Source organism: Symphalangus syndactylus, chromosome 17 (genome assembly GCF_028878055.3).
Source record: "Symphalangus syndactylus isolate Jambi chromosome 17, NHGRI_mSymSyn1-v2.1_pri, whole genome shotgun sequence".
Classification (NCBI taxonomy): Eukaryota; Metazoa; Chordata; class Mammalia; order Primates; family Hylobatidae; genus Symphalangus; species Symphalangus syndactylus.
This window is the reverse complement of record NC_072439.2, coordinates 33,691,467-33,717,230: the sequence shown is the minus strand read 5'-3', so window position 1 is coordinate 33,717,230 and position 25,764 is coordinate 33,691,467. Positions and strand designations below refer to the sequence as shown.

At 50.2% G+C, this 25,764-nt stretch overlaps 1 protein-coding gene across 1 annotated transcript; it reads left to right on the top strand.

Moving 5' to 3' along the window:
* The first annotated feature begins 807 nt into the window (after positions 1-807).
* Positions 808-24,896, top strand: ERBB3 (erb-b2 receptor tyrosine kinase 3). Its single transcript, XM_055250742.2, has 28 exons — positions 808-1,082; positions 4,450-4,601; positions 6,008-6,194; positions 7,539-7,664; positions 8,575-8,640; positions 8,793-8,911; positions 9,019-9,160; positions 9,541-9,654; positions 9,746-9,866; positions 14,128-14,201; positions 14,367-14,457; positions 14,726-14,931; positions 15,140-15,272; positions 15,466-15,556; positions 15,769-15,923; positions 16,632-16,685; positions 17,040-17,181; positions 17,882-18,001; positions 18,127-18,225; positions 18,424-18,609; positions 19,164-19,319; positions 19,889-19,964; positions 20,148-20,294; positions 21,043-21,140; positions 21,233-21,424; positions 21,569-21,640; positions 22,451-22,751; positions 22,922-24,896. Exons 1-28 carry the CDS (start codon positions 1,001-1,003, stop codon positions 23,446-23,448), a joined length of 4,029 nt encoding a protein of 1,342 aa, XP_055106717.2. The 5' UTR covers positions 808-1,000; the 3' UTR covers positions 23,449-24,896.
* Positions 24,897-25,764: the final 868 nt, after the last annotated feature.

The following is a 25,764-nucleotide window of genomic DNA, read 5'->3' as shown; positions in this document are numbered from 1 at the left end:
CTGGGAGGGTGTAAGCGCCTTGGTGTGTGCCCATCTGGGTCCCCAGAAAAGCGGCGGGAACTGCGGCCGCCCGGACGGTGCGGCCAAACTCCAGTGTGGAAGGGGAGGCAGCTGTTCTCCCAGGCGGCCGTGGGGGGCAGCAGAGGGGACGGCGACAGGTGCGGGAGCCCCTCCCGGGGTAGAAGTGGAAAGGCGGGCTCCGGGGTCTGTTCCCAGGCTGGAAACCACCCCCGCCCCCCATCCAAATCCCCGGGAGAGGCCCGGCCGGCGCCGGGTCTGGAGGAGGAAGCGACCAGAGACAGTGCAATTTCACGCGGCCTCTGTGGCTCGGGTTCCTGGGCTGGATGGATGAGTTATGGGGTTTCGAGTCTGGGAGAAACTGAGGTGGCCTGGACGTGAGGCAAAAAACACCCTCCCCCTCAAAAACACACAGAGAGAAATATTCACATTCTGAGAGAAAATCTACCAAGTGAACCAACCGGCTAGGGGAGTTGAGTGATTTGGTTAATGGGCGAGGCCAACTTTCAGGGGGCAGGGCTTTGGAGCGCTTTCCACTCCCTCATTCATTACCCTTCCTTGGATCTGGGGGCTTTTGGAATCTCGACTTCCCCTTGGCCTATCTCCTGCAGAAAAATTAGGGTGAGCCCCATCCTCGATCTGCTCCGCCAAGTTGCGGGACCGCGGGGCGTGGCACGCTCGGGGCAGGCGGTCCGAGGCTCCGCAATCCCTACTCCAGCCTCGCGCGGGAGGGGCGCGGCCGTGACTCACCCCCTTCCCTTTGCGTTCCTCCCTCCCTCTCTCTTTCTCACACACACACACCCCTCCCCTGCCATCCCGCCCCGGACTCCGGCTCCGGCTCCGATTGCAATTTGCAACCTCCGCTGCCGCCGCCGCAGCAGCCACCAATTCGCCTGCGGTTCAGGTGGCTCTTGCCTCGATGTCCTAGTCTAGGGGCCCCCGGGCCGGACTCGGCTGGGCTCCCTTCACCCTCTGCGGAGTCATGAGGGCGAACGACGCTCTGCAGGTGCTGGGCTTGCTTTTCAGCCTGGCCCGGGGCTCCGAGGTGGGCAACTCTCAGGCAGGTAAGTGACGCGAGAGCACCGGCGGGCTCAGCACCTGGGAGCCGGAACCCAGTGCGCGCAGCCTCGGAGGGCATGGGTAGGGTCTCAGGCGGCGCGGGGGTGTGGGTGCTGCCCCCGGTTTGCCAGGACCACCTGGGAGAGGGGCGGTCAGGCTCGGGTTATCGGCGTGGTCCGGCCGAGGGCGGCATTTCTGGACCCTCACGCTCCCCTTCCCCAGAGCGTCGCCGACCGTCTAAACGGTCTCCCCAGAAGAGGCTGAGGCCGAAACAGTAGTTCACACTTCTGAGGGGCCCTGCAGGGAGCGGAGCAGGGACCTTCATTCTGTAAACAGGAGGTGCTTGGAGGTGGGGGCCTTGGCGGAAGGGTCTCGGTTTGCTCGCCAACCCCCTGCCCCCACCCCGCGCCGATTTCAGCTACCCCTAGTTTCGTTGTTTTGCCGACAGGGCGGAGCTACAGAAGGTTGGAGGGGGTTGTTGTTCTCTGGTGTTGGAAAAACAGGAGCGGCACCTCCTCTTCCGTGAGTGAGCCTGCCCTGGGGAGGTCTGAGATTAACCAGAGGGCCAAGTTCAGGTGACATCAGGCAGGAGGCCCAACAGAAGCTGGCGCCCCCTTTCCTCAGTATAGCAGAGCTTAAGCAACATCTCTTTGTCAAGACCCAGGTCAACGCAACTCATATTTGTTGAGCATCTACTATACACAAGGCCCTGGGCCAGGAGCTGTAGGGGCAAGGATGTCCAACCTCTTGTCTTTTCTCTCCCCAACCTGAGGATCAAGAGGGCACCTCTGCTACTTCCTAAGCCTCCTGCCTTGGGGAGTCCTTCCTGGGCTCAGCTTGTGCCCCCCGCCCCCATTTTGCTTATTGTCTGACACTGTCTCTAGGACCCTAGACAGAGCCCCGGATTGCTCTTCTCCAGTCCTCCCCCGACTCCCATGCTATCTGAGCCCACCCCTTTGGGGTGTCTCTGGGACCGTGGACACCTGAGGATTGAAATTCTGTGGATCTTCTCCCCTCCCCTCAGATCTCAGCTTGGGGTTTGGCACAGCCAGGGCCCCTTCCCCAATGTGGGAGTGGAAGAAACCACCTGTGCTTCCCTCACAGTTGCTGGGTCTAAATTTAGATCCTGGGATTTTTAGATGTGAACACTCCCAGCTGGTGGAGGGGGGTGGTCTGGGGACTGGCGTGGGAGGGAGCAGTGGAGTGACTGTATAACTGTCCCATCCAGACTCCTGCAGTCTTCACCCAGAAACCCAGAAGTACCAGATTCTGGCCACCCTCCCTGGGGAGGCAGGAGGCAGGCATGGTTGGGTCTCTTTACCCTTTATCTGGGTCCTGCAGCCTCTGGGCATCCGGCCCTGTCTCAGTCCTTCTATAGCCCCTTTGTCCTGGCTGTGATGGGGGTGGGGGATGTTGGAGGGGAGGCCTCTGGTTGAGGAGGGGCTGGAGATTCTGGCTCTATCCCACCCCTAGTGCTCTCTACCAAAGGAGGGCCTGTGACACTGCCCCTCTCTATGCTCCCGGTCCCTGGGTACAGAAGGGATTTTTATGATTCCCCTTCCCTGCCCTGCTCCCCAAGCTGCCTAGCTCCTCCCCAGAGGTGTTGTTTGTGCTCCCTTCCTGCCCAGGCCCTTTGCCCCCTGTTTGTGTAATATGGACTTTACCCTCAGGGTAGCAGGGAACTGGGCTACGTCTAACACTGTAGCCTTCTAAGCACAGACACAAAGTCTGCACAAACACTTATGGGCACGTGGGATAGATGGGGCCACCTGAAATACTTCCTGCAAGGAAACCCATCTATAGATTCCTGGGCCAGCAGGACCAATGTGTACGTGTTCGTGTGTACGTTGTGTGTGTATGTGTGTGCCCACACTACTACTTCCCTGTGCAGAAAGCTTGGCTCCTCCCTTATCTAGGGAGAAGTGTTGGCACTATAACTTGGGAAAGGGGGTATCCTGCCAGGAAGGGGATTGGGGTGGGGCTGTTCCAGAAATGACTAACCTTCCTAGTCTCTTTCATTTCAACCCGAGGACCCTGGAGTTCCCAGCTCCTCTGGAACTAGCTATCTTTGCTGCGACTAGCCAGCCTTCATGGGGAGTGATAAGGAGTCCTCCAAGGTCAAGAAGTCAGACTAGGGGTGTATGTTATAGGAGGGATTGGGGCCTCACCAGTCTCCCTCCCTCCATTCCCACTGTTGCCTCCCACTGAGCTACCACCGCCTCAGGGAAGGGTGGCTGGAGCAGGTGGTATCTACCCCCTACTCCCCACCCCACACATAGTCTTTCACTGAACCAGAGGAAAGAGACTGGGGTAGGGCTTCAGAGTCCAGGACTTCCCATAGCCCATTGTCCACCACATTTGCAAAGAAGAGTGAACTCCCAAGGCTGACATGCCATGTACCCCTAGTCTAGGCTCTCCCCTAGTGCGGGTGAGGATTGCCATGGTGAAAGGCTTCTTCATGAACCTCTTCTAACAGTGAAATTGGGTGGAGGCTCAGTGTGAGGCATCTGCTACTATTTCTCTCCAGGTTCCTCTGTATTTGCTGAAAAATACTCTAGGGCTGGAAAGTGATGCTGAGGTTGCTAGAGTGTGTTGGGATGGGGGAGAGAGTGAGAAGGAAAGCCTGAGTTTAGGAAGGCGGGGAGGCAACTAGCTCCTTATCTTCCAGCTTTAAAGACAAAGCTCCCATTGACCCCCCCCTCGCCCCACTACTGCCAGAGCTCCCCCCTCTACTGAGGTCACTTGTCTGAGCCCAAGGCTTGAGGGTGGAGGGGAGTGCTGCTGAGGACGGGGTGTCTAGGGACAGGGTGGGGCAGCCCCCCTCCTGGATAGAATCGCCTCATTGTGGGCTGGACTGTGGCCCCAGGCACTGCCCCCACCCTCTGCCCCCATCCCACCCTCAGTAGACACAATAGGGGCTGTGTACTAGCCCCAAAGAGATATTTATTCCAGGACCTAGAGAGAGGCAGGATGAGGGTAGAGAAGTGAGTGCCCTAGTTGGAGGGGGAGAAGAGGGTAATCAAAGTTGCGGCCTTTTCCTAACTTCTCTTTTCTAGGGAGGGAAACAAATTCCCTGTCTTCGTTCTCAATTAACCCCTTAGTACTCAAAAGAAGCACAGAGGGGTCCCAGGTAGAAAAAGGAAATCTTTTCACCTTCCCATTCATGGGATGGTAAGGGGATTCTGAGAAGAGGGAAAGCTCTCAGGCCACTACAGCTTCTGCCTATCGCTTGTGGGAGGGTTGGAGGCAAATGCCATCTGATCCTTCTAATGTAACTGGAAGACAGCAACCAAGGGGGTGATCTTGGGGGATGGTAGATGGGCTGAGAATTTGTGTTCAGCCCTCAGCCACTCTTCCCTCTGCTTTGAACAGTGTGTCCTGGGACTCTAAATGGCCTGAGTGTGACCGGCGATGCTGAGAACCAATACCAGACACTGTACAAGCTCTACGAGAGGTGTGAGGTGGTGATGGGGAACCTTGAGATTGTGCTCACGGGACACAATGCCGACCTCTCCTTCCTGCAGGTTAGTGTGCCCACCCTCGTTCCTTAACCTGCTCCTCTTTATTCTCCCCTAGAACCCTCCTTCCCTCTTCAGGGCTACCTTCTGCTGGAGTTCACCCTTCCTAAGACTCAGGAGTTCCTAAGATTCAAACCCGTGTATTTATGGGGACAGTGGCTGTCATCTGGGACCTACGGCCTCACTGTTGTAGCCAGGGATATATAGGGGCAGGGGCAGGGGCAGGTGGTGTTCTATGGTAGTGCAAGGTCAGCAAGGACTAGTGCAGAGGGACACCTGAGGACCGAGAGGGTACCTGGGGAGATGAGGAAGGGGCCCTCCCGGTATGAGGAGCTTTGAGGAGAAAGCTGCCTGTCTTCACTCCCAGAAGTGACACAGTAGTGTGACACAGTCTACTCCCTACTCCCAAATAAGAATTAGCAAGAGTTGGCCGGGCGCGGTGGCTCACGCTTGTAATCTCAGCACTTTGGGAGGCCAAGGCAGGCGGATCATGAGGTCAGGAGATCGAGACCACGGTGAAACCCCGTCTCTACTAAAAAAAAAAATACAAAAAATTAGCCGGGCGTGGTGGCGGGCGCCTGTAGTCCCAGCTACTCGGAGAGGCTGAGGCAGGAGAATGGCGTCAACCCGGGAGGCGGAGCTTGCAGTGAGCCGAGATTGCGCCACTGCACTCCAGCCTGGGCGATAGAGCAAGACTCCGTCTCAAAAAAAAAAAAAAAAAGAGAATTAGCAAGAGTTAAGGCCAGGTGCAGTGGCTCATGCCTGTAATCCCAGCACTTTGGGAGGCCAAGGAAGGCAGATCACTTGAGATCAGGAGTTCAAGACCAGCCTGAGCAACATGGTGAAACCCTGTCTCTACAAAAATACAAAAATTAGCTGGGCATGGTGGCATGCACCTGTAGTCCCAGCTACTTGGAGGGCTGAGGTGGGAGGATTGCTTGAGCCCAGGAGTTTGATGCTGCAGTGAGCGAGATCGTGCCACTCGTGACAGAGCAAGACCCTGTCTCACCAAAAAAAAAAAAAAAAAAAAGGCCAAATGCAGATCACCTGAGGTCAGGAGTTCGAGACCAGCCTGACCAACATGGAAAAACCCCGTCTCTACTAAAAATACAAAATTAGCCAGGTGTAGTGGCGCATGCCTGTAATCCCAGCTACTTGGGAGGCTGCGGCAGGAGAATTGCTTGAACCCGGGAGGTGGAGGTTGTGGTGAGCCGAGATTGCACCATTGCACTCCAGCCTGGGCAACAAGAACGAAACTCCGTCTCAAATTAAAAAAAAAAAGAAAAAAAGAAAGGGAAGAAAGAAGGAAGAATTAAAAGAGTTAAAGAGTCTTTAATGCCTGAAAGAGGAGAGGGGATTGAGATTATTTCGCCCTGTTGTCTCTCTCATTGACATTATCTGCTCTGTCACAGTGGATTCGAGAAGTGACAGGCTATGTCCTCGTGGCCATGAATGAATTCTCTACTCTACCATTGCCCAACCTCCGCGTGGTGCGAGGGACCCAGGTCTACGATGGGAAGTTTGCCATCTTCATCATGTTGAACTATAACACCAACTCCAGCCACGCACTGCGCCAGCTCCGCTTGACTCAGCTCACCGGTCAGTTCCCGATGGTTCCTTCTGGCCTCACTCCTCAGCCAGCCCAAGACTGGTACCTCCTTGATGATGACCCAAGACTGCTCACTCTAAGTGCCTCTTCCAAGGTGCCTGTCACCTTGGCCACTGTCTAAAGGTCCATTGCTCCCTAAGCAATAGAGGGCCCCCAGTAGGGGGAGCTAGGGGCATCTGCTCCAGGGAAAGGAACCCTGTGTCCTTGAGGGGCTGGAGTCAGAGCTGGATCTGTTACCCATTTCTCTAACTTCAAAGTACAGTGTACCGGAGGCCAGGCGTGATGGCTCACACCTGTAATCCCAGCATTTTGGGAGGCAAAGGAGGACAGATCACTTGAGATCAGGAGTTTGAGACCAGCCTGGCCAACATGGCGAAACCCTGTCTCTACTAAAAATACAAAAAAAAAAAAATTAGCTGGCTATAGTGGTGCGCACCTGTAATCCCAGCTGCTCGTGAGGCTGAGGCAGGAGACTCACTTGAACCTGGGGGGTGGAGGTTGCAGTGAGCCGAGATTGTACCACTGCAATCTAGCATAAGTGACAGTGAGACTCCGTCTCAAAAAAAAAAAAAAAAAAAAAAAAAGGCTGGGCGCGGTGGCTTACGCCTGTAATCCTAGCACTTTGGGAGGCCGAGGTGGGCGGATCACAAGGTCAGGAGATCGAGACCATCCTGGCTAACACGGTGAAACCCCATCTCTACTAAAATTACAAAAAATTAGCCAGGTGTGGTGGCGGGCACCTGTAGTCCCAGCTACTCGGGAGGCTGAGGCAGGAGAATGCGGCGTGAACCTGGGAGGCGGAGCTTGCAATGAGCCGAGATCGCGCCACTGCACTCCAGCCTGGGCAACAGAGAGCAAGACTCCATCTCAAAAAAAAAAAAAAAAAACCAAAGTACAGTATACCTGGATGTCCCTCCTTCCCTAGGAATTCTACCTTTACTCTCCTAAACCAAACCCCTATGAGCTGGAGGAATATAGGGGTTAAAAACCACCTGTCTATCTCCTGCTTCTCCCTGTCTCAGTCAGTTGGAAAACATATGGGCAGGGCTTGGGGGAGGGGATGTTGAGTCAGAAATCTTCTCTCCCTCTCTCCCTTCCCCTCCCCCACTGGCTAAACCGGATCTGGACAGGTGACTGAGGAGGCAGGAGTTTCTTTTGGCCTGACTTCTCATCTTATAAAGGGAGTCTTCTCTGCAGCTTGGATTTAATTGGACCTATCTGTCTGCCTCATTCTCCCACTCCTGAGTCTCAGGTGTCCTTTTGGATGGGTGGAGAGGTAAGGAAGAGGCGTTCTGCTGCGGCCCTTAACCCTGTCACTTCTTTCCCTACCTCAGAGATTCTGTCAGGGGGTGTTTATATTGAGAAGAACGATAAGCTTTGTCACATGGACACAATTGACTGGAGGGACATCGTGAGGGACCGAGATGCTGAGATAGTGGTGAAGGACAATGGCAGAAGCTGTAAGTGGCCATGATCAAGATTGCTTCCCAGTCCCACCAAACCAGAGTGACTCCCTTCTTTCCATCATCCTTATATTCCTGATCTGAACCCATCTCCCCACTGAACAAACACCTCGGGTCCCTGACTCAGCAGCCCACCAGGAGGGACCAATGCCAGTCTCCTGGAATCTAAACCACAGAGGAGGTGTTTTAAGAAAAGGAGCAGGCTGAGCTTGGTGGCTCATACCTATAATCCTGGCACTTTGGGAGGCCAAGGTGGGAGGATCGCTTGAGTTCAGGAGTCCAAGACCAGCCTGGGTAACATAGCAAAAAATCTACAAAAAATGTAAAAAATCAGACAGGCGTAGTGGCTCGCACCTGTAATCCCAGCTACTCAGGAGGCTGAGGCAGAGAATTGCTTGAGCCCAGGAGGCTGCAGTTGCAGTGAGCTGTGATTGTGCCATTGCGCTCTAGCCTGGGCAACAGAGTGAGACCTTGTCTCAAAAAAAAAAAAATCCCTGGGTACTAAGCAGGGAAGCCAGATCTTTAGACTCCACATCTGTTACTTGTTCCACTAGAATATACTCCCTTCACCTTGGAGCCCACCTTCCCCTGACAATTCACATGCATATATTCCTGCATGTATTCAGTTTGCCCAGGAGGAACTAAGTTCCTGGGTTGGGACTAAGGTTGGCATTTGCCCCAGTCCCTCCCCTTCAGCTGCCCAGTGGGTGGTATGGAGGCGTGGCCCCGCCCCTTGTTGACAGGTTCACTTGAGCCCAGCCCTGCTCTCCAAGGGCAGGGAGGGACACAGCCCTGGCTTTTTGCTTCCCGGGATTGAGGTGCCTGTGTGCTGACATCATACCCTGTTGATTCAAACAAGCCTTTCTTAGCCCTGATGGCCCCTTGTGTTGCCTTCCTTCCCAACCAGGTCCCCCCTGTCATGAGGTTTGCAAGGGGCGATGCTGGGGTCCTGGACCAGAAGACTGCCAGACATGTGGGTTTGAACTTCCCTCCAAAAACTTCACTCATACGCTTTCATATCCTTTCCTCCCCAAGCCTGGGTCAACACTGCGGGGGAGGCATGAGCAGTGGCCTCAGAATTCAGTCCTAGGAGCCCTAATAGCCATGCTTTCTTTCCTTCCATAGTGACCAAGACCATCTGTGCTCCTCAGTGTAATGGTCACTGCTTTGGGCCCAACCCCAACCAGTGCTGCCATGATGAGTGTGCTGGGGGCTGCTCAGGCCCTCAGGACACAGACTGCTTTGTACGTACTCTTTCCATTGCCTGGGTTCTGAAATTGGGATGTGGCCTTTGAGGAGGAGGTGGGGGTACACACGTAACATAAATCTGATGAGCCTCCTTTTTTCCCAGGCCTGCCGGCACTTCAATGACAGTGGAGCCTGTGTACCTCGCTGTCCACAGCCTCTTGTCTACAACAAGCTAACTTTCCAGCTGGAACCCAATCCCCACACCAAGTATCAGTATGGAGGAGTTTGTGTAGCCAGCTGTCCCCGTAAGTGTCTGAGGGGAAGGAACAATGATCAATAATAGTAGATCCAAGATTTTAGACAAAATTGTGGAAGGGAAAAAGAATCCAGTTGGTGATAAACAGGGAGACTGGTGAATGGTTATGATCATCTAACCACTCTGGTGAGTGACCCTTACGTCCAGTCCTCCCATGACTTCAGCTATCACCCTTACTTCTGCTTCTTGTAGCAACAAATAGTGAAGAGACTTTCGAATCTATAGGGTAGCACTTAAGGGATCTAGGGTGGCAGATGGGGACAAATCCAGTGCAGAGCTGGAGGGAGCCTAGGCCCAGAGCAAGGGTTCCATTGGTAGCTGGTGGTGTTCCTCCCTCATCTCTAATGGTGTCCTCCTCCTCTTCCCTAGATAACTTTGTGGTGGATCAAACATCCTGTGTCAGGGCCTGTCCTCCTGACAAGATGGAAGTAGATAAAAATGGGCTCAAGATGTGTGAGCCTTGTGGGGGACTATGTCCCAAAGGTGGGTAGGAGATGGTAAGAAGCTGTAAAGAGACAGCCTTTCCTCTGAGCCTGCGCAGACCGCCCCCACTGAACCTCTCTTACATTTGCAGCCTGTGAGGGGACAGGCTCTGGGAGCCGCTTCCAGACTGTGGACTCGAGCAACATCGATGGATTTGTGAACTGCACCAAGATCCTGGGCAACCTGGACTTTCTGATCACCGGCCTCAATGGGTTAGAGATCCTGCCTTCCCTCCTTAGACCCCAGCCCATGCACCCCTCACAGTTCATTTTATCGGCCAAAACTGTCCTATGTAGAGCTGACTAGGAATCAAAGTCATAAAATTCTAGCCTGTTACAAAGGACCTGAAAGAATGCTTAACACATCTTCCATCCAGGCCTTGGGTCCCCTCAGGAACATCTTTGAGCAATTCAATATCGCACTGCCAAGGAACAAGGGACAGGATCAACATATCCTCCTTCTCAAAGTTTTCTTTTTTATTCTTTTTTCTTTTTTGAGATAGGGTCTCGCTCTGTCACCTAGGCTGGAGTGCAGTGGCATGATCTCAACTCACTGTAGCCTCGACCTCCTGGGCTCAAGAGATCCTCCCACCTCAGCCTCCCAAGTAGCTGGGACTATAGGCACACACCATCATACTTGACTAATTTTTTTGTATTTTTTTGTAGAGACAGGGTCTTGCTATGTTGACCAGGCTGATCTCAAACTCCTGTGCTCAAGCAATCCTCCCATCCTGGCCTCCCAAAGTGCTGGGGATCACAGCACCCAACCTCCTTCTTAAAGTTTTCTAAAAGTTCTTCCTTAGATTTGGATAAAAATCTGTCTCCAGGCCGGGCCCAGTGGCTCATGCCTATAATCCCAGTGCTTTGGGAGGCCGAGGCGGGCAGATTACAAGGTCAGATCGAGACCATCCTGGCTAACATGGTGAAATGCCATCTCTACCAAAAATACAAAAATTAGCTGGGTGTGGTGGCGCACATGCCTGTAATCCCAGCTACTCGGGAGGCTGAGGCACGAGAATCACTTGAACCCAGGAGGCGGAAATTGCAGTGAACTGAGATTACACCACCGCACTCCAGCCTGGCGACAGAGTGAGACTCCGTCTCAAAAAAAAAAAAAAAAAAGAAAAGAAAATTCTGTCTCCCCATGACTTTTAGCTGTTTTCACTCATTCTGCTCCTTGGAGCAACAAAGGACAAAGGGACTTTCTAGTCTATAGGACAGCATTTAAAGTGTGTGTGTGTGTGTGTGTGTGTGTGTGTGAGAGAGAGAGAGAGAGAGGGAAAAAAAACCACTATGACCACCTGTTTTTTTTTTTTTTTTTTTTTTTTTTTTTTTTTTTTTTTGAGAGACAGAGTCTCGCTCTGTCGCCCAGGCTGGAGTGCAGTGGCGCAATCTCGGCTCACTGCAAGCTCCGCCTCCCCGGTTCACGCCATTCTCCTGCCTCAGCCTCTCTGAGTAGCTGGGACTACAGGCGCCCGCCACTACGCCCGGCTAATTTTTTGTATTTTTAGTAGAGACGGGGTTTCACCGTGGTCTCGATCTCCTGACCTCGTGATCCGCCCGCCTCAGCCTCCCAAAGTGCTGGGATTACAAGCGTGAGCCACCGCGCCCGGCCCTGTTTTTTTTTCCTTCAATTTTTTATCTTGACATAATTTTAGATCTACACTGAAGTTGCAAGAATGGTATAAAATTCCCCATATACTTTTTTTTTTTTTTTTAAGACAAAGTCTCACTCTGTTCCCCAGGCTGGAGTGCAGTGGTGCAATCTTGGCTCACTGCAACCTCCGCCTCCTCTGCCTCCCGGGTTCAAGCAATTCTTCTGCCTCAGTCTCCTGAGTAGCTGGAATTATAGGTGTGGACCATCATGCCCGGCTAATTTTTGTATTTTTAGTAGAGACAGAGTTTCACCATGTAGGCCAGGCTGGTCTCAAACTCCTGACCTCAAGTGATCCACCCGCCCCAGCTTCCCAAAGCGTTGCGATTACAAGTGTGAGCCACCGCGTCTGGCCCCCCATATACTCTTTTACCCAGATCCTCCAAATGTTAACATACCACATATGGCCGGGCCTGTAATCCCAGCACTTTGGGAGGCCAAGGCAGGTGGATCACTAGGTGTGGATCACGAGGTCAAGAGATTGAGACCATCCTGGCCAACATGGTGAAACCTCATCTCTACTAAAAATACAAAAATTAGCTGGGCGTGGTGGCGGGTGCCTGTAATCCCAGTTACTCAGGAGGCTGAGGCAGGAGAATTGCTTGAACCCGGGAGGCGGAGGTTGCAGTGAGCCGAGATCATGCCACTGCACTCCAGCCTGGTGAAAGAGCGAGACTCTGTCCCCTGCCAAAAAAAATACCACATATACTTTATCACTTCTCTCTCTCTACACACACACACACACAAACACACACACACAAACACACATACACACACACACAAAACATGGTACTGTTTTCCTGTACCACTTGAGGGTAAATTTTCACACGATTCTTTCTTACCCCTGTTATATTTCAGTGTATATTCCTTAAAAATAATATTTTCTTACATAACCACAGCATAGTTGTTTGAATAGGAAAATTAACATTGACACAAAATATTATCTAAGCTACAGAACTTATTCACATGTCACTAATTGTCCTCCTAAGGTTTGGGATCATACATTACATTCAGTTATCGTGGCTCTTCAATCTCCTTTATAACAGCTGCTCAGGTTTTGTTTATCTTTCATGATATTCTTGATGAGTATAAGTTAGGTAATGGGCAGCATGGTCTTCAGTTTGGATTAGTTTGATGTGTCCTCATGATTAGATTCAAGTTTTTGTAGTTTTTTGAGACAAGGTCTGGCTCTATTGCCCAGGCTGGAATGCAGTGGCATGATCTCGGCTCACTGCAACCTCTGCCTCCCATGCTCAATCGATCCTCCCACCTCAGACCCCTGAGTAGCTGGGATTACAGGTGCATGCCACCATGCTTGGCTAATTTTATATATATATATATAAATAATATATATAAACATAAACATTATATATAAACATAAATATAAATTTATATATAAATATACATATATAATATAGTATATATTACATATATGTTATAATATACAATATCTAATATATATTATTATTATATATTTATACATGTATATATATATATATATATTTTTTTTTGAGACGGAGTTTCGCTCTTGTCTCCCAGGCTTGAGTGCAGTGGCATGATCTCAGCTCACCGCAACCTCCACCTCTCAGGTTCAAGCCATTCTCTATAGAGACAGGGTTGCAGCATGTTGTCCAGGATGGTCTCGAACTCATGAGCTCAAGCGATCCTCCTGTCTCGCCCTCCCAAAGTGCTGGGATTATAGGCATGCACCGCTGCCAGGCTGGAGTTTGATAAGAACACCACAGAGGCTGTGAGCTCAGGGCATCCTATTGAGGATGTATGTGATGTTGATTTGTCCCAGCACTCGCAATGTCTCTGGTCACTTAGTTATGGTGATATCTGTCAGGTTTTTCTACTGTAAAGTTACTGTTTTTCCATTCACAATTAATGAATGTCTTCGGATAATTGCCTGAATCAATTATTGTTATGATAGCTGCCAAATGATAATTTTCTAACTCCATTATTCCTTCTGCATTTGTTTGTTGGCATTCTACTGTTAGGAAGAGTCTTTCCAGCTGAGCACAGTGGCTTATGCCTGTAATCTCAGCACTTTGGGAGCCGGTGGGAAAATTGCTTGAGCCCAGGAGTTCAAGGTTACAATGAGCTATAATGGCACTAATGCACTCTAGCCAGTGCACTCACTCTGCACAACAGAGTGGGACCCTGTCTCTTTAAAAAAAAAAAAAAAAAAAGTCCAGGTGCAGTGGCTCACGCCTGTAATCCCAGCACTTTGGGAGGCCGAGGCAGGTGGATCATGAGGTTAGGAGTTCGAGACCAGCCTGGCCAGCATGGTGAAACCCCGTCTCTACTAAAAATACAAAAAATCAGCCAGGCATGGTGGTGTGCTCCTGTATTCTCAGCTACTCAGGAGGCTGAGGCAGGAGAATCACTTGAACCCAGGAGGTGGAGGTTGCAGTGAGCCGAGATTGCTGCCACTGTACTCCAGCCTGGGTGATAGAGCAAGACTCTGTCTCAAAAAAAAAAAAAAAAAGTCTTCCTTTCCTATTTATTTACTCTTATGGATACTTATTTTATTCTAGTCAATGGTTATAATCCTTTACAATCATTGTTTATTTTAGCCAGCCCCTCCAAGTTGGCTCCTGTGTTGTTTGGGCTGTACCCTTAATTCTTTGAGTCTTTTCTTGTTTGCACAAGATGCTCTGGGCTCATATTATAGTTCCCCCATCCCAGCCATTTCTCCAAGGAATGTTTCCTTTTAGTGGAGAATGATATTTAGAAACCAAATTCTGAGGCTGGGTGTGCTCACTGCCACTGAATTATACCTTTACCTTATTGACCGGTTTCTACTGTTCTACTCAGAGACCCCTGGCACAAGATCCCTGCCCTGGACCCAGAGAAGCTCAGTGTCTTCCGGACAGTACGGGAGATCACAGGTGAGTGGCAGAGAGTTTGCCCTTTCTAGAAGAATAGGTGAACCACTGGCATAAATTGCAGTATAACTACTTGAGAAAATCACGTCCCAAGTTACAGGGGAGGAGCCAGGAGAACCCAAGAAAGAAGAAGCCTCCCTGCCCATATGCCTCTCTCCAACTCCTCAGGTTACCTGAACATCCAGTCCTGGCCACCCCACATGCACAACTTCAGTGTTTTTTCCAACTTGACAACCATTGGAGGCAGAAGCCTCTACAAGTGAGTAAAGGGTACGGAGGAAGTGGCATCTTCAGGCCATGAAGCCTGTGTCATAGGCATTCTTTAGGAAAATACAAGGCACTGTCTCATACAGCAGTGCCTCAAAACCAAAGAGTTTCAGAGTTTCATGTGGAAAAGGCAAAAGGAGGGGGATTCCCTCTCAGTGGATCTGACTAGCACTGAGCGAATTTCTTGACTAACATGAATCCTTTGAATAGTTAATGTTCCCTTCGTAGTCTCTCCTCTCATCCTGTCTCCTTATTCGCAGCCGGGGCTTCTCATTGTTGATCATGAAGAATTTGAATGTCACATCTCTGGGCTTCCGATCCCTGAAGGAAATTAGTGCTGGGCGTATCTATATAAGTGCCAATAGGCAGCTCTGCTACCACCACTCTTTGAACTGGACCAAGGTGCTTCGGGGGCCTACAGAAGAGCGACTAGACATCAAGCATAATCGGCCACGCAGAGATTGCGGTGAGGGAAAGGGTCTGCTGGGTGGTGAGAATAGGGAGTCAGGGAGGAGAGGGCTGAAAGGACTATTCTGCCCTAGACGTGGGAGTAGGGTTGAGGGATGGAACCAAGGAGAAGGGGGCTGTTAGGCTGGAAGCAGTAACGAGGAAGAATAATGAAGAGAGGGCTTGCTGGGAGTCCTCAGACTCCTAACCCACCCCTTCCTTTCCAGTGGCAGAGGGCAAAGTGTGTGACCCACTGTGCTCCTCTGGGGGATGCTGGGGCCCGGGCCCTGGTCAGTGCTTGTCCTGTCGAAACTATAGCCGAGGAGGTGTCTGTGTGACCCACTGCAACTTTCTGAATGGGTACAGTAAGGGGAGCCAGTCAAGGATGGGTGGGGGTGGGGCCCTGCAATGGAACTGTTCAGGTGGCATATAATAAAAGACAGCTTTCTGCATGTACCTTGGTGGGAGTGAGGTAGGAGACCTGTGGTTGTGAGATCAGGGCATGAAGGTCAGGACTTGGAAGTGACCCCCCTCCCTTTATTCCCCACTGCAGGGAGCCTCGAGAATTTGCCCATGAGGCCGAATGCTTCTCCTGCCACCCGGAATGCCAACCCATGGAGGGCACTGCCACATGCAATGGCTCGGTATAGTAGTAGCACCAGGATCTCCAAGGGAGACAGAGAAGGGGCAATACTTGGAGCATCTGGGGAATGATATGGCTAAGGATAGCACAGAGAGGCCAGATAATGCTAGGGCCTGCAGATAGAAGATCCTGAATGTCTGGGTTGGTCTTTGCTGGGAGGTACGGAATTGACCTTGGGATCTGATTCTTCCTGACCTTCTCTCTTCCACTCAGGGCTCTGATACTTGTGCTCAATGTGCCCATTTTCGAGATGGGCCCCACTGTGTGAGCAGCTGCCCCCATGGAGTCCTAGGTGCCAAGGGCCCAATCTACAAGTACCCAGATGTTCAGAATGAATGTCGGCCCTGCCACGAGAACTGCACCCAGGGGTCAGTGATGGGATAATAAGGAGGGGGGTCAGGTGGAAGGGTAGGAGCATAGAACTAGGGTGAGGGAAGCAGACAGAAGAGAGAGGCTGTGATTTAAGAATCACTCCCAGCTGGCCGGGCGCAGTGGCTCACACCTGTAATCCCAGCACTTTGGTAGGCCGAGGCGGGTGGATCACCTGAGGTCAGGAGTTCGAGATCAGCCTGACCAATATGGAGAAACCCCATCTCTACTAAAAATATAAAATTAGCCGGGCGTGGTGGCGCATGCCTGTAATCCCAGCTATGCGGGAGGCTGAGGCAGGAGGATTTCTTGAACCCAGGAGGTGGAGGTTGCGATGCGCTGAGATTGCATCATTGTACTCCAGCCTGGGCAACAAGAGCAAAACTCCGTCTCAAAAAAAAAAGAAAAAAAATAAAAATCACTCCCAGCTGTGTAGCGAAGGATTGGAGAGAGGGAAAATCAGTAACAGCACAAAATTACACCACAGTTTTGGGAACCTGGAATAACCTCAGTTCAAGGGATTTTCACAGAAGAGGGGCTTGGGGAGAGCTAGTGAGCTGGAGGTGGAGACCATGTCTTGGGATCAGCTTTGGGCTCCAGGATGGGATGCCATGGTAAGTTCTGAAACAAGCTTTTGTATGTTAGGCTGGTGAAATTGAGCCTCTGTTGTCCAAGCTCTCATTTAAGGCGGTGACTTTCTTTCCTAGGTGTAAAGGACCAGAGCTTCAAGACTGTTTAGGACAAACACTGGTGCTGATCGGGTATGATGGGGTTGGAGATTCTGGAAACTGGGGATATTTGGGAGTTGGGAGGGAGGTGGTTACCTGGAGAGAAGAGGGAGGCTGTCTTCATTCTGGCCTTTTATGTACACAGTCCACTATCACTGGACACTTGGGACTCAAGAATGCAGGCTTCTGGACTTCCCTTCCTAAAACTAACTTCCAGTAGTCTAAGACTGGTCCAGATTTAGGTTGGTCCCTTTAGTGCTTAAGGATATACATGTGAATGTTAATTTCTTGCCCCAGATCAGCATCATACCTTCAGCACAAGTATAGTTGACATTTGTAAGGAAGATGCAAACCCAGGATAATGTTGGGTTTCTATATATCCCATAGCAAAACCCATCTGACAATGGCTTTGACAGTGATAGCAGGATTGGTAGTGATTTTCATGATGCTGGGCGGCACTTTTCTCTACTGGCGTGGGCGCCGGATTCAGAATAAAAGGGCTATGAGGCGATACTTGGAACGGGGTGAGGTGAGTACTTAGCTTACTTTTGTTTTTTCTTTTCTTTCTTTTTTGCATGCCCTGGAAGTCTCTTTATAGCTTAATTTTGAGTGGTACCCTGTGCACCCAGGGGTCAGTGATGGGATGAATGTCACTCCCCTCCTCTTTCCCCAGAGATTTGATCCCTTTCTTCAAGGAAGTAGTGTGGTCGCCTAGAAAGAAAACTGGTCAGAGAAATGGGAGGCATGCATTCTAGTCCTGATTGTGCCATTAATTTGCCACATGACTTTGAAGAAGTTACTTACCTTCTCTGTGCCTCAGTTTATGCATCTATACAGAGGAAATAACATTTATCCTTCCAGGATGGCTGTAAGGGTAAAGGGGGATGATGTATGTGAAAGTGCTTTGGAAAGCACAGAGCACTGTATAAAAGGTACTCAAGGTGGTAATAGTATTACCAACTCTCCCTAGCTGTCCCCTTCCCCACTTCGTGCTCCTCCATCAAATGGAAAACCCAACCCCTTTGATTCCTGATCTCATGAGCACAAATAACTTCCTCAATTCTCAGGATCTGTACCTCAATATGCCTATAATGCATTCCAGGACTAACAGTGCTTCCTCTTCCTGCCCTTGCAGCTCTGCCACTTTTGGCATTCACCTATGGGGAGCGGGTTGGAGTGGGACATGGGAATGGCCTTTCCTGAGTACCTCCTTCCCATTTGCTCCTCAGAGCATAGAGCCTCTGGACCCCAGTGAGAAGGCTAACAAAGTCTTGGCCAGAATCTTCAAAGAGACAGAGCTAAGGAAGCTTAAAGTGCTTGGCTCGGGTGTCTTTGGAACTGTGCACAAAGTGAGTGACCCATTGGAATTCTGGAGAGGTGGGGAAGGCATCTAGGGCAAAGGGGTGAAAGATTTTTGCATAGGATTGACCTGGGGAGAATGACCTTATGCCGACTCCTGCCCCAAACTTCCCAGGGAGTGTGGATCCCTGAGGGTGAATCAATCAAGATTCCAGTCTGCATTAAAGTCATTGAGGACAAGAGTGGACGGCAGAGTTTTCAAGCTGTGACAGATGTAAGTGAAGGAAATTCTGTATGCCGCTAGGAGAGAGGACAATATTAGATACAATCATGTAGAAGCAGGGTCCTGTGCTTCTCAGCAGCTACTATGTTAGCCAGAATGTTGGGGGTGGGGGGGCCTGGGCTGGCTGTGCACATGCTAAGTGTATGTGAACCTGTTGGTGTCCTAGATAATACCTTTTGTGTCTCTTAGCATATGCTGGCCATTGGCAGCCTGGACCATGCCCACATTGTACGGCTGCTGGGACTATGCCCAGGGTCATCTCTGCAGCTTGTCACTCAATACTTGCCTCTGGGTTCTCTGCTGGATCATGTGAGACAACACCGGGGGGCACTGGGGCCACAGCTGCTGCTCAACTGGGGAGTACAAATTGCCAAGGTGAGAGAAGCCTGGAGGAATTCTGTGATAAGAACTGCTTGGCTGGGAGCCAGCCAGGAAAAAGTGGGAAGGTTGACGTTCTGAGAGGTGGGGTCCCCAACCCCCAGGCTGCAGACTGGTACCAGTCCATGGCCTGTTAGGAACCGGGCCACACAGCAAGTGAGCGGCAGGCGTGCGAGTGAAGCTTCATCTGTATTTACAGCCAGTCCCCATCACTTGCATTACCGCCCGAGCTCCGCCTCCTGTCAGATCAGGGGCAGCATTAGATTCTCTTAGGAGCTTGACCTCTATTGTGAACTGTGCACGTGAAGGATCTAGGTTGTGCACTCCTTATGAGAATCTAACTAATGCCTGATGATCTGAGGTGGAACAATTTCATCCCGAAACCAACCCTCTCCTTCCCCTGGAAAAACTGTCTTCCACAAAACCGGTCCCTGGTGCCAAAAAAGGTTGGGGACTGCTGCTGAGAGGTACCTTCAAGATTTGGGGGAATTCCAGATCTCAGTGACTGATTCCCCCAACCTTAAGAATACTTTCTTCCCCTATACCTACAGGGAATGTACTACCTTGAGGAACATGGTATGGTGCATAGAAACCTGGCTGCCCGAAACGTGCTACTCAAGTCACCCAGTCAGGTTCAGGTGGCAGATTTTGGTGTGGCTGACCTGCTGCCTCCTGATGATAAGCAGCTGCTATACAGTGAGGCCAAGGTGAGGAGACACAAAGGGTAAGGAGGTGGGGGTGGAGTGAAGCATGGGGCCAGGGAGCAGCCAGTGGTCTCTTCCAGAGGCAAGTAGATGCTTCATGGTAAGTTCAAGAAGAGAAGGCTGCAGATACCAGATATTTTAGTTCAGAGAGCAACAAAGAAAATAATGATCAAGAACTTGGGACTGGCCGGGTGTGGTGGCTCACGCCTGTAATCCCAGCACTTTGGGAGGCCAAGGCGGGTGGATCACAAGGTCAGGAGATCGAGACCATCCTGGCTAGCACAGTGAAACCCTATCTCTACTAAAAATTCAAAAAAAAAAAAAAAAAAAAAATTAGCCAGGCATGGCGGCATGCACCTGTAGTCCCAGCTACTCGGGAGGCTCAGGCAGGAGAATGGCGTGAATCTGGGAGGCGGAGCTTGCAGTGGGCCAAGATCACACCACTGCACTCCAGCCTGGGTGACAGAGCGAGACTCCATCTCAAAAAAAAAAAAAAAAAAGAACTTGGGACTTGGAAATGCTAAGAAAATCTGTGGAAATAAACTTGTGATACCTCTATCTTTAATCCACAGACTCCAATCAAGTGGATGGCCCTTGAGAGTATCCACTTTGGGAAATACACACACCAGAGTGATGTCTGGAGCTATGGTCAGTGCATCTGGATGCCCTCTCTACCATCACTGGCCCCAATTTCAAATTTACCTTTTGAGACCCCCTCTTAGAATCTCTAAGCACTTCAGATTTTTGTGTCAGATCAGGTTCTGCCTTCCCTTCATTTCATGCCCATGTCTACTATTTTGCCAGTGACTAGTCCATGTCTTCCTGCACCAGGTGTGACAGTTTGGGAGCTGATGACCTTCGGGGCAGAGCCCTATGCAGGACTGCGATTAGCTGAAGTACCAGACCTGCTAGAGAAGGGGGAGCGGTTGGCACAGCCCCAGATCTGCACAATTGATGTCTACATGGTGATGGTCAAGTGTGAGTTACCTGCTGAGCCCAACCATTTTCTTTCTTTTTCTTTTCTTTTTTTTTTTTTTTTGAGACAGAGTCTCATTCTTGTCACCCAGGCTGGAGTGCAATGGTGCAATCTTGGCTCACTACAACCTCCGCCTCTCGGGTTCAAGCGATTCTCCTGCTTCAGCCTCCAGAGTAGCTGGGATTACAGGCACCCACCACCACACCTGGCTAATTGTTATATTTTTAGTAGAGAAGGGGTTTCACCATGTTGGCCAGGCTGGTCTCAAACTCCTGACCTCAGGTGATCCGCCTGCCTCAGCTTCCCAAAGTGCTGGGATTACAGGTGTGAGTCATCATGCTCGGCCTGACTGCAGCCATTTTCTGCCTTCCCTCTGTACTCCTCTTATGGCTCTATTCTTTTTTCTTTTTTTTTTTTTTTTAATGGAGTCTCGCTCTGTTGCGCATACTAGAGTGCAGTGGCGTGACCTTGGCTCACCGTGACTCCACGTTCCAGGTTTAAGCAGTTCTGTCTCAGCCTCCGAGATAGCTGGGACTTTAGGCGTGCACCACCATGCCCAGCTAATTTTTTTTTGTCTTTTTAGTAGAGACGGGGTTTCACTATGTTGGCCAGGCTGGTCTTAAAGCCCCGACCTCAGGTGATCCACCCGCCTCGGCCTCCCAAAGTGCTGGGATTATAGGTGTGAGCCACCGTGCCCAGCCATGGAATGTATTCTCTTTTATGTCTCTACCTCCTACATCTTATCTCCAGGTTGGATGATTGATGAGAACATTCGCCCGACCTTTAAAGAACTAGCCAATGAGTTCACCAGGATGGCCCGAGACCCACCACGGTATCTGGTCATAAAGGTGAGTAGGGAGTAGGAGGTGCTAAGGAAATTTAGAAAAAGGAGGAGTTGGCTGGAACCAGGATTCCCCCTAACAATCACCTATCGATATAGAGAGAGAGTGGGCCTGGAATAGCCCCTGGGCCAGAGCCTCATGGTCTGACAAACAAGAAGCTAGAGGAAGTAGAGCTGGAGCCAGAACTAGACCTAGACCTAGACTTGGAAGCAGAGGATGACAACCTGGCAACCACCACACTGGGCTCCGCCCTCAGCCTACCAGTTGGAACACTTAATCGGCCACGTGGGGTAAGACACCTTCTAATTACCCAACACTTTGCACCCTGAGCCCTCACAAACCCTACAGATACCCAGAATAACTAATCAAAGGCCCCCATGGTGAATGTAGATTTCTCCCTTCATCTTAACCTTTTTCTTATTTTTTCATCCTAGAGCCAGAGCCTTTTAAGTCCATCATCTGGATACATGCCCATGAACCAGGGTAATCTTGGGGAGTCTTGCCAGGTAAGTTCTGTTGCTGAGAGTCTGGGTTTTAGGATCAGATTGATAGAAGTAGTATGGAAGACATTAGAAACCTTTGAGGTTTATTTTAATCAGTGTCCTGCAAAAAAGAAGGCAGTGAGAGCCGGGCGAGATGGCTCACACCTATAATCCCAGCACTTTGGGAGGCCAGAGGGAGTGGATCACCTGAGGTTAGGAGGTTGAGACCAGCCTGGCCAACATGGTGAAACCCCATCTCTACCCAAAATACAAAAATTAGCTGGGTGTGGTGGTGCACACCTGTAATCCCAGCTACTCAGGAGGCTGAGACAGGAGAATTGCTTGAACCCGGGAGGCAGAGGTTGCAGTGAGCTGAGATTGTACCACTGCACTCCAGCCTGGGTGACAGAGCAAGACCCTGTCCCTTAAAAATAAATAAATAAAAGGCCAGGTGCGGTGGCTCACGCCTATAATCCCAGCACTTTGGGAGGTGAGCAGATCACTTGAGGTCAGGAGTTCGAGACCAGCCTGGCCAACATGGCAAAACCCTGTCTCTACTAAAAATACAAAAACCAGCCGCACATGGTGGCAGGTGCCTGTAATCCCAGCTACTCAGGAGGCTGAGGCAGGAGAATCACTTGAACAGGGAAGCAGAGGCTGTAGTGAGCCAAGATAATGCCACTGCACTCCAGCCTGGGCGACAAGAACAAGACTCTACCTCAAAAAAAAAAAAAAAAAGGCAGTGAACAACCCAATTTCCTTCTATACAAATCTCTCTTCTTTCCTCATCATGTAAATCTCCTTGCATTATTTTCTGTTTATTTTCTTCCTTAGGAGTCTGCAGTTTCTGGGAGCAGTGAACGGTGTCCCCGTCCAGTCTCTCTACATCCAATGCCACGGGGATGCCTGGCATCAGAGTCATCAGAGGGCCATGTAACAGGCTCTGAGGCTGAGCTCCAGGAGAAAGTGTCAATGTGTAGGAGCCGGAGCAGGAGCCGGAGCCCACGGCCACACGGAGATAGCGCCTACCATTCCCAGCGCCACAGTCTGCTTACTCCTGTTACCCCACTCTCCCCACCAGGGTTAGAGGAAGAGGATGTCAACGGTTATGTCATGCCAGATACACACCTCAAAGGTGCCTGACTCTTCCTAGGGCTTTCCTCAATTCTTCCTCGAATCCTTTCCCTGGACTCCTCTTGTTTTTTCTTCTGTGATCCTATGCCTCTCTGTCCTATTAATTTTTTCAAACTTTCCCCTACCCCCATGAAGTTCTTCACATACCTAGCCTTTCTTCTCAACCCCCAGGTACTCCCTCCTCCCGGGAAGGCACCCTTTCTTCAGTGGGTCTCAGTTCTGTCCTGGGTACTGAAGAAGAAGATGAAGATGAGGAGTATGAATACATGAACCGGAGGAGAAGGCACAGTCCACCTCATCCGCCTAGGCCAAGTTCCCTTGAGGAGCTGGGTTATGAGTACATGGATGTGGGGTCAGACCTCAGTGCCTCTCTGGGCAGCACACAGAGTTGCCCACTCCACCCTGTACCAATCATGCCCACTGCTGGCACAACTCCAGATGAAGACTATGAATATATGAATCGGCAACGAGGTGGAGGTGGTCCTGGGGGTGATTATGCAGCCATGGGGGCCTGCCCAGCATCTGAGCAAGGGTATGAAGAGATGAGAGCTTTTCAGGGGCCTGAACATCAGGCCCCCCATGTCCATTATGCCCGCCTAAAAACTCTACGTAGCTTAGAGGCTACAGACTCTGCCTTTGATAACCCTGATTACTGGCATAGCAGGCTTTTCCCCAAGGCTAATGCCCAGAGAACGTAACTCCTGCTCCCTGTGGCACTCAGGGAGCATTTAATGGCAGCTAGTGCCTTTAGAGGGTACCCTCTTCTCCCTATTCCCTCTCTCTCCCGGGTCCCAGCCCCTTTTCCCCAGTCCCAGACAATTCCATTCAATCTTTGGAGGCTTTTAAACATTTTGACACAAAATTCTTATGGTATGTAGCCAGCTGTGCACTTTCTTCTCTTTCCCAACCCCAGGAAAGGTTTTCCTTATTTTGTGTGCTTTCCCAGTCCCATTCCTCAGCTTTTTCACAGGCACTCCTGGAGATATGAAGGATTACTCTCCATATCCCTTCCTCTCAGGCTCTGACTACTTGGAACTAGGCTCTTATGTGTGCCTTTGTTTCCCATCAGACTGTCAAGAAGAGGAAAGGGAGGAAACCTAGCAGAGGAAAGTGTAATTTTGGTTTATGACTCTTAACCCCCTAGAAAGACAGAAGCTTAAAATCTGTGAAGAAAGAGGTTAGGAGTAGATATTGATTACTATTATAATAATTCAGCACTTAACTATGAGCCAGGCATCATACTAAACTTCACCTACATTATCTCACTTAGTCCTTTATCATCCTTACAACAATTCTGTGACATACATATTATCTCATTTTACAAAAAGGGAAGTCAGGCATGGTGGCTCATGCCTGTAATCTCAGCACTTTGGGAGGCTGAGGTGGAAGGATTACCTGAGGCAAGGAGTTTGAGACCAGCCTAGCCAACATAGTAAGACCCCATCTCTTAAAAAAACAAAAAACAAAACAAAAAAAACTTTAGAACTGGGCGCAGTGGCTCATGCCTGTAATCCCAGCACTTTGGGAGGCTGAGATGGGAAGATCACTTGAGCCCAGAATTAGAGACAAGCCTATGGAAACATAGCAAGACACCGTCTCTACAGGGAAAAAAAAAAAAAAAAGAAACTGAGCCTTAAAGAGATGAAATAAATTAAGCAGTAGGTCCAGGATGCAAAATCCTCCCAATTCCTATGCATGTGTTCTTATTGTAAGGTGCCAAGAAAAACTGATTTAAGTCACAGCCCTTGTTTAAGGGGCACCGTTTCTTGTTTTTGCACTGAATCAAGTCTAACCCCAACAGCCACATCCTCCTATTCCCAGACATCTCATCTCAGGAAGTGGTGGTGGGGGTAGTCAGAAGGAAAAATAACTGGACATCTTTGTGTAAACCATAATCCATATGTGCCGTAAATGATCTTCACTCCTTATCCGAGGGCAAATTCACAAGGATCCCCAAGATCCACTTTTAGAAGCCATTCTCATCCAGCAGTGAGAAGCTTCCAGGTAGGACAGAAAGAAGATCCAGCTTCAGCTTCACACCTCTGTCCCCTTGGATGGGGAACTGAGGGAAAACGTCTGTTGATCACTGAAGTTTTTTGTTTTGTTTTTATACGTGTCTGAATAAAAATGCCAAAGTTTTTTTTCAGCTTCCTGTCTGTCAAATGAAAACATTTCGTATGTCAGATAAGAGATCTGCTCCTCAGCAGTGGATACTCACCTTTCTGTCTTCTGACAGTGCTACTCTGTCCCATGCAGCTTTCTCTAGTCCTACTATTACTTCTATTTCTTTTTTTTTTTTTTTTTTTTGAGACGGAGTCTCACCCTGTCGCCCAGGCTGGAGTGCAGTGGCGCAATCTCGGCTCACTGCAAGCTCCGCCTCCCAGGTTCACGCCATTCTCCTGCCTCAGCCTCCCAAGTAGCTGGGACTACAGGCGCCCGCCACTGCGCCCGGCTAATTTTTCTGTATTTTTAGTAGAGACGGGGTTTCACCGTGTTAGCCTGGATGGTCTCGATCTCCTGACCTCGTGATCCGCCCGCCTCGGCCTCCCAAAATGCTGGGATTACAGGCGTGAGCCACCGCGCCCAGCCTACTTCTATTTCTTTAGAACAAGCATAGCGCATACTCCTTTTCATTAGGGTTTCAGTAGGAATCTACAAGGCAACCAACTGGGAATAACAAAAAGAACCCACGTGCTTGAGGACTTATAAAAAGCCCTACACGTGTCTGGTCTCCTTCAGAGGCCAAATACTGAAACCTCCAGATGCTTCTGAATTCATTATCTTAGAAAAGTCACCAAATCTTTTTATTTTTTCACGGTAAGAACTCTCAACAAACATGTCTTTCTGAACACTTCCCTTAGGTGCCCCATCAAGGTGCCTGTTATTGGAACAACAAGGTCATGTTACTTCATTAGGAGTCCGGTCTCTAGATTGCGAGGCCTTTAAATGGATGATCCCTCCGGTGTCTGACTGCCCAGTTAGCCCCCCGTTCCCAGCACCCTTGGTCTTCTTCC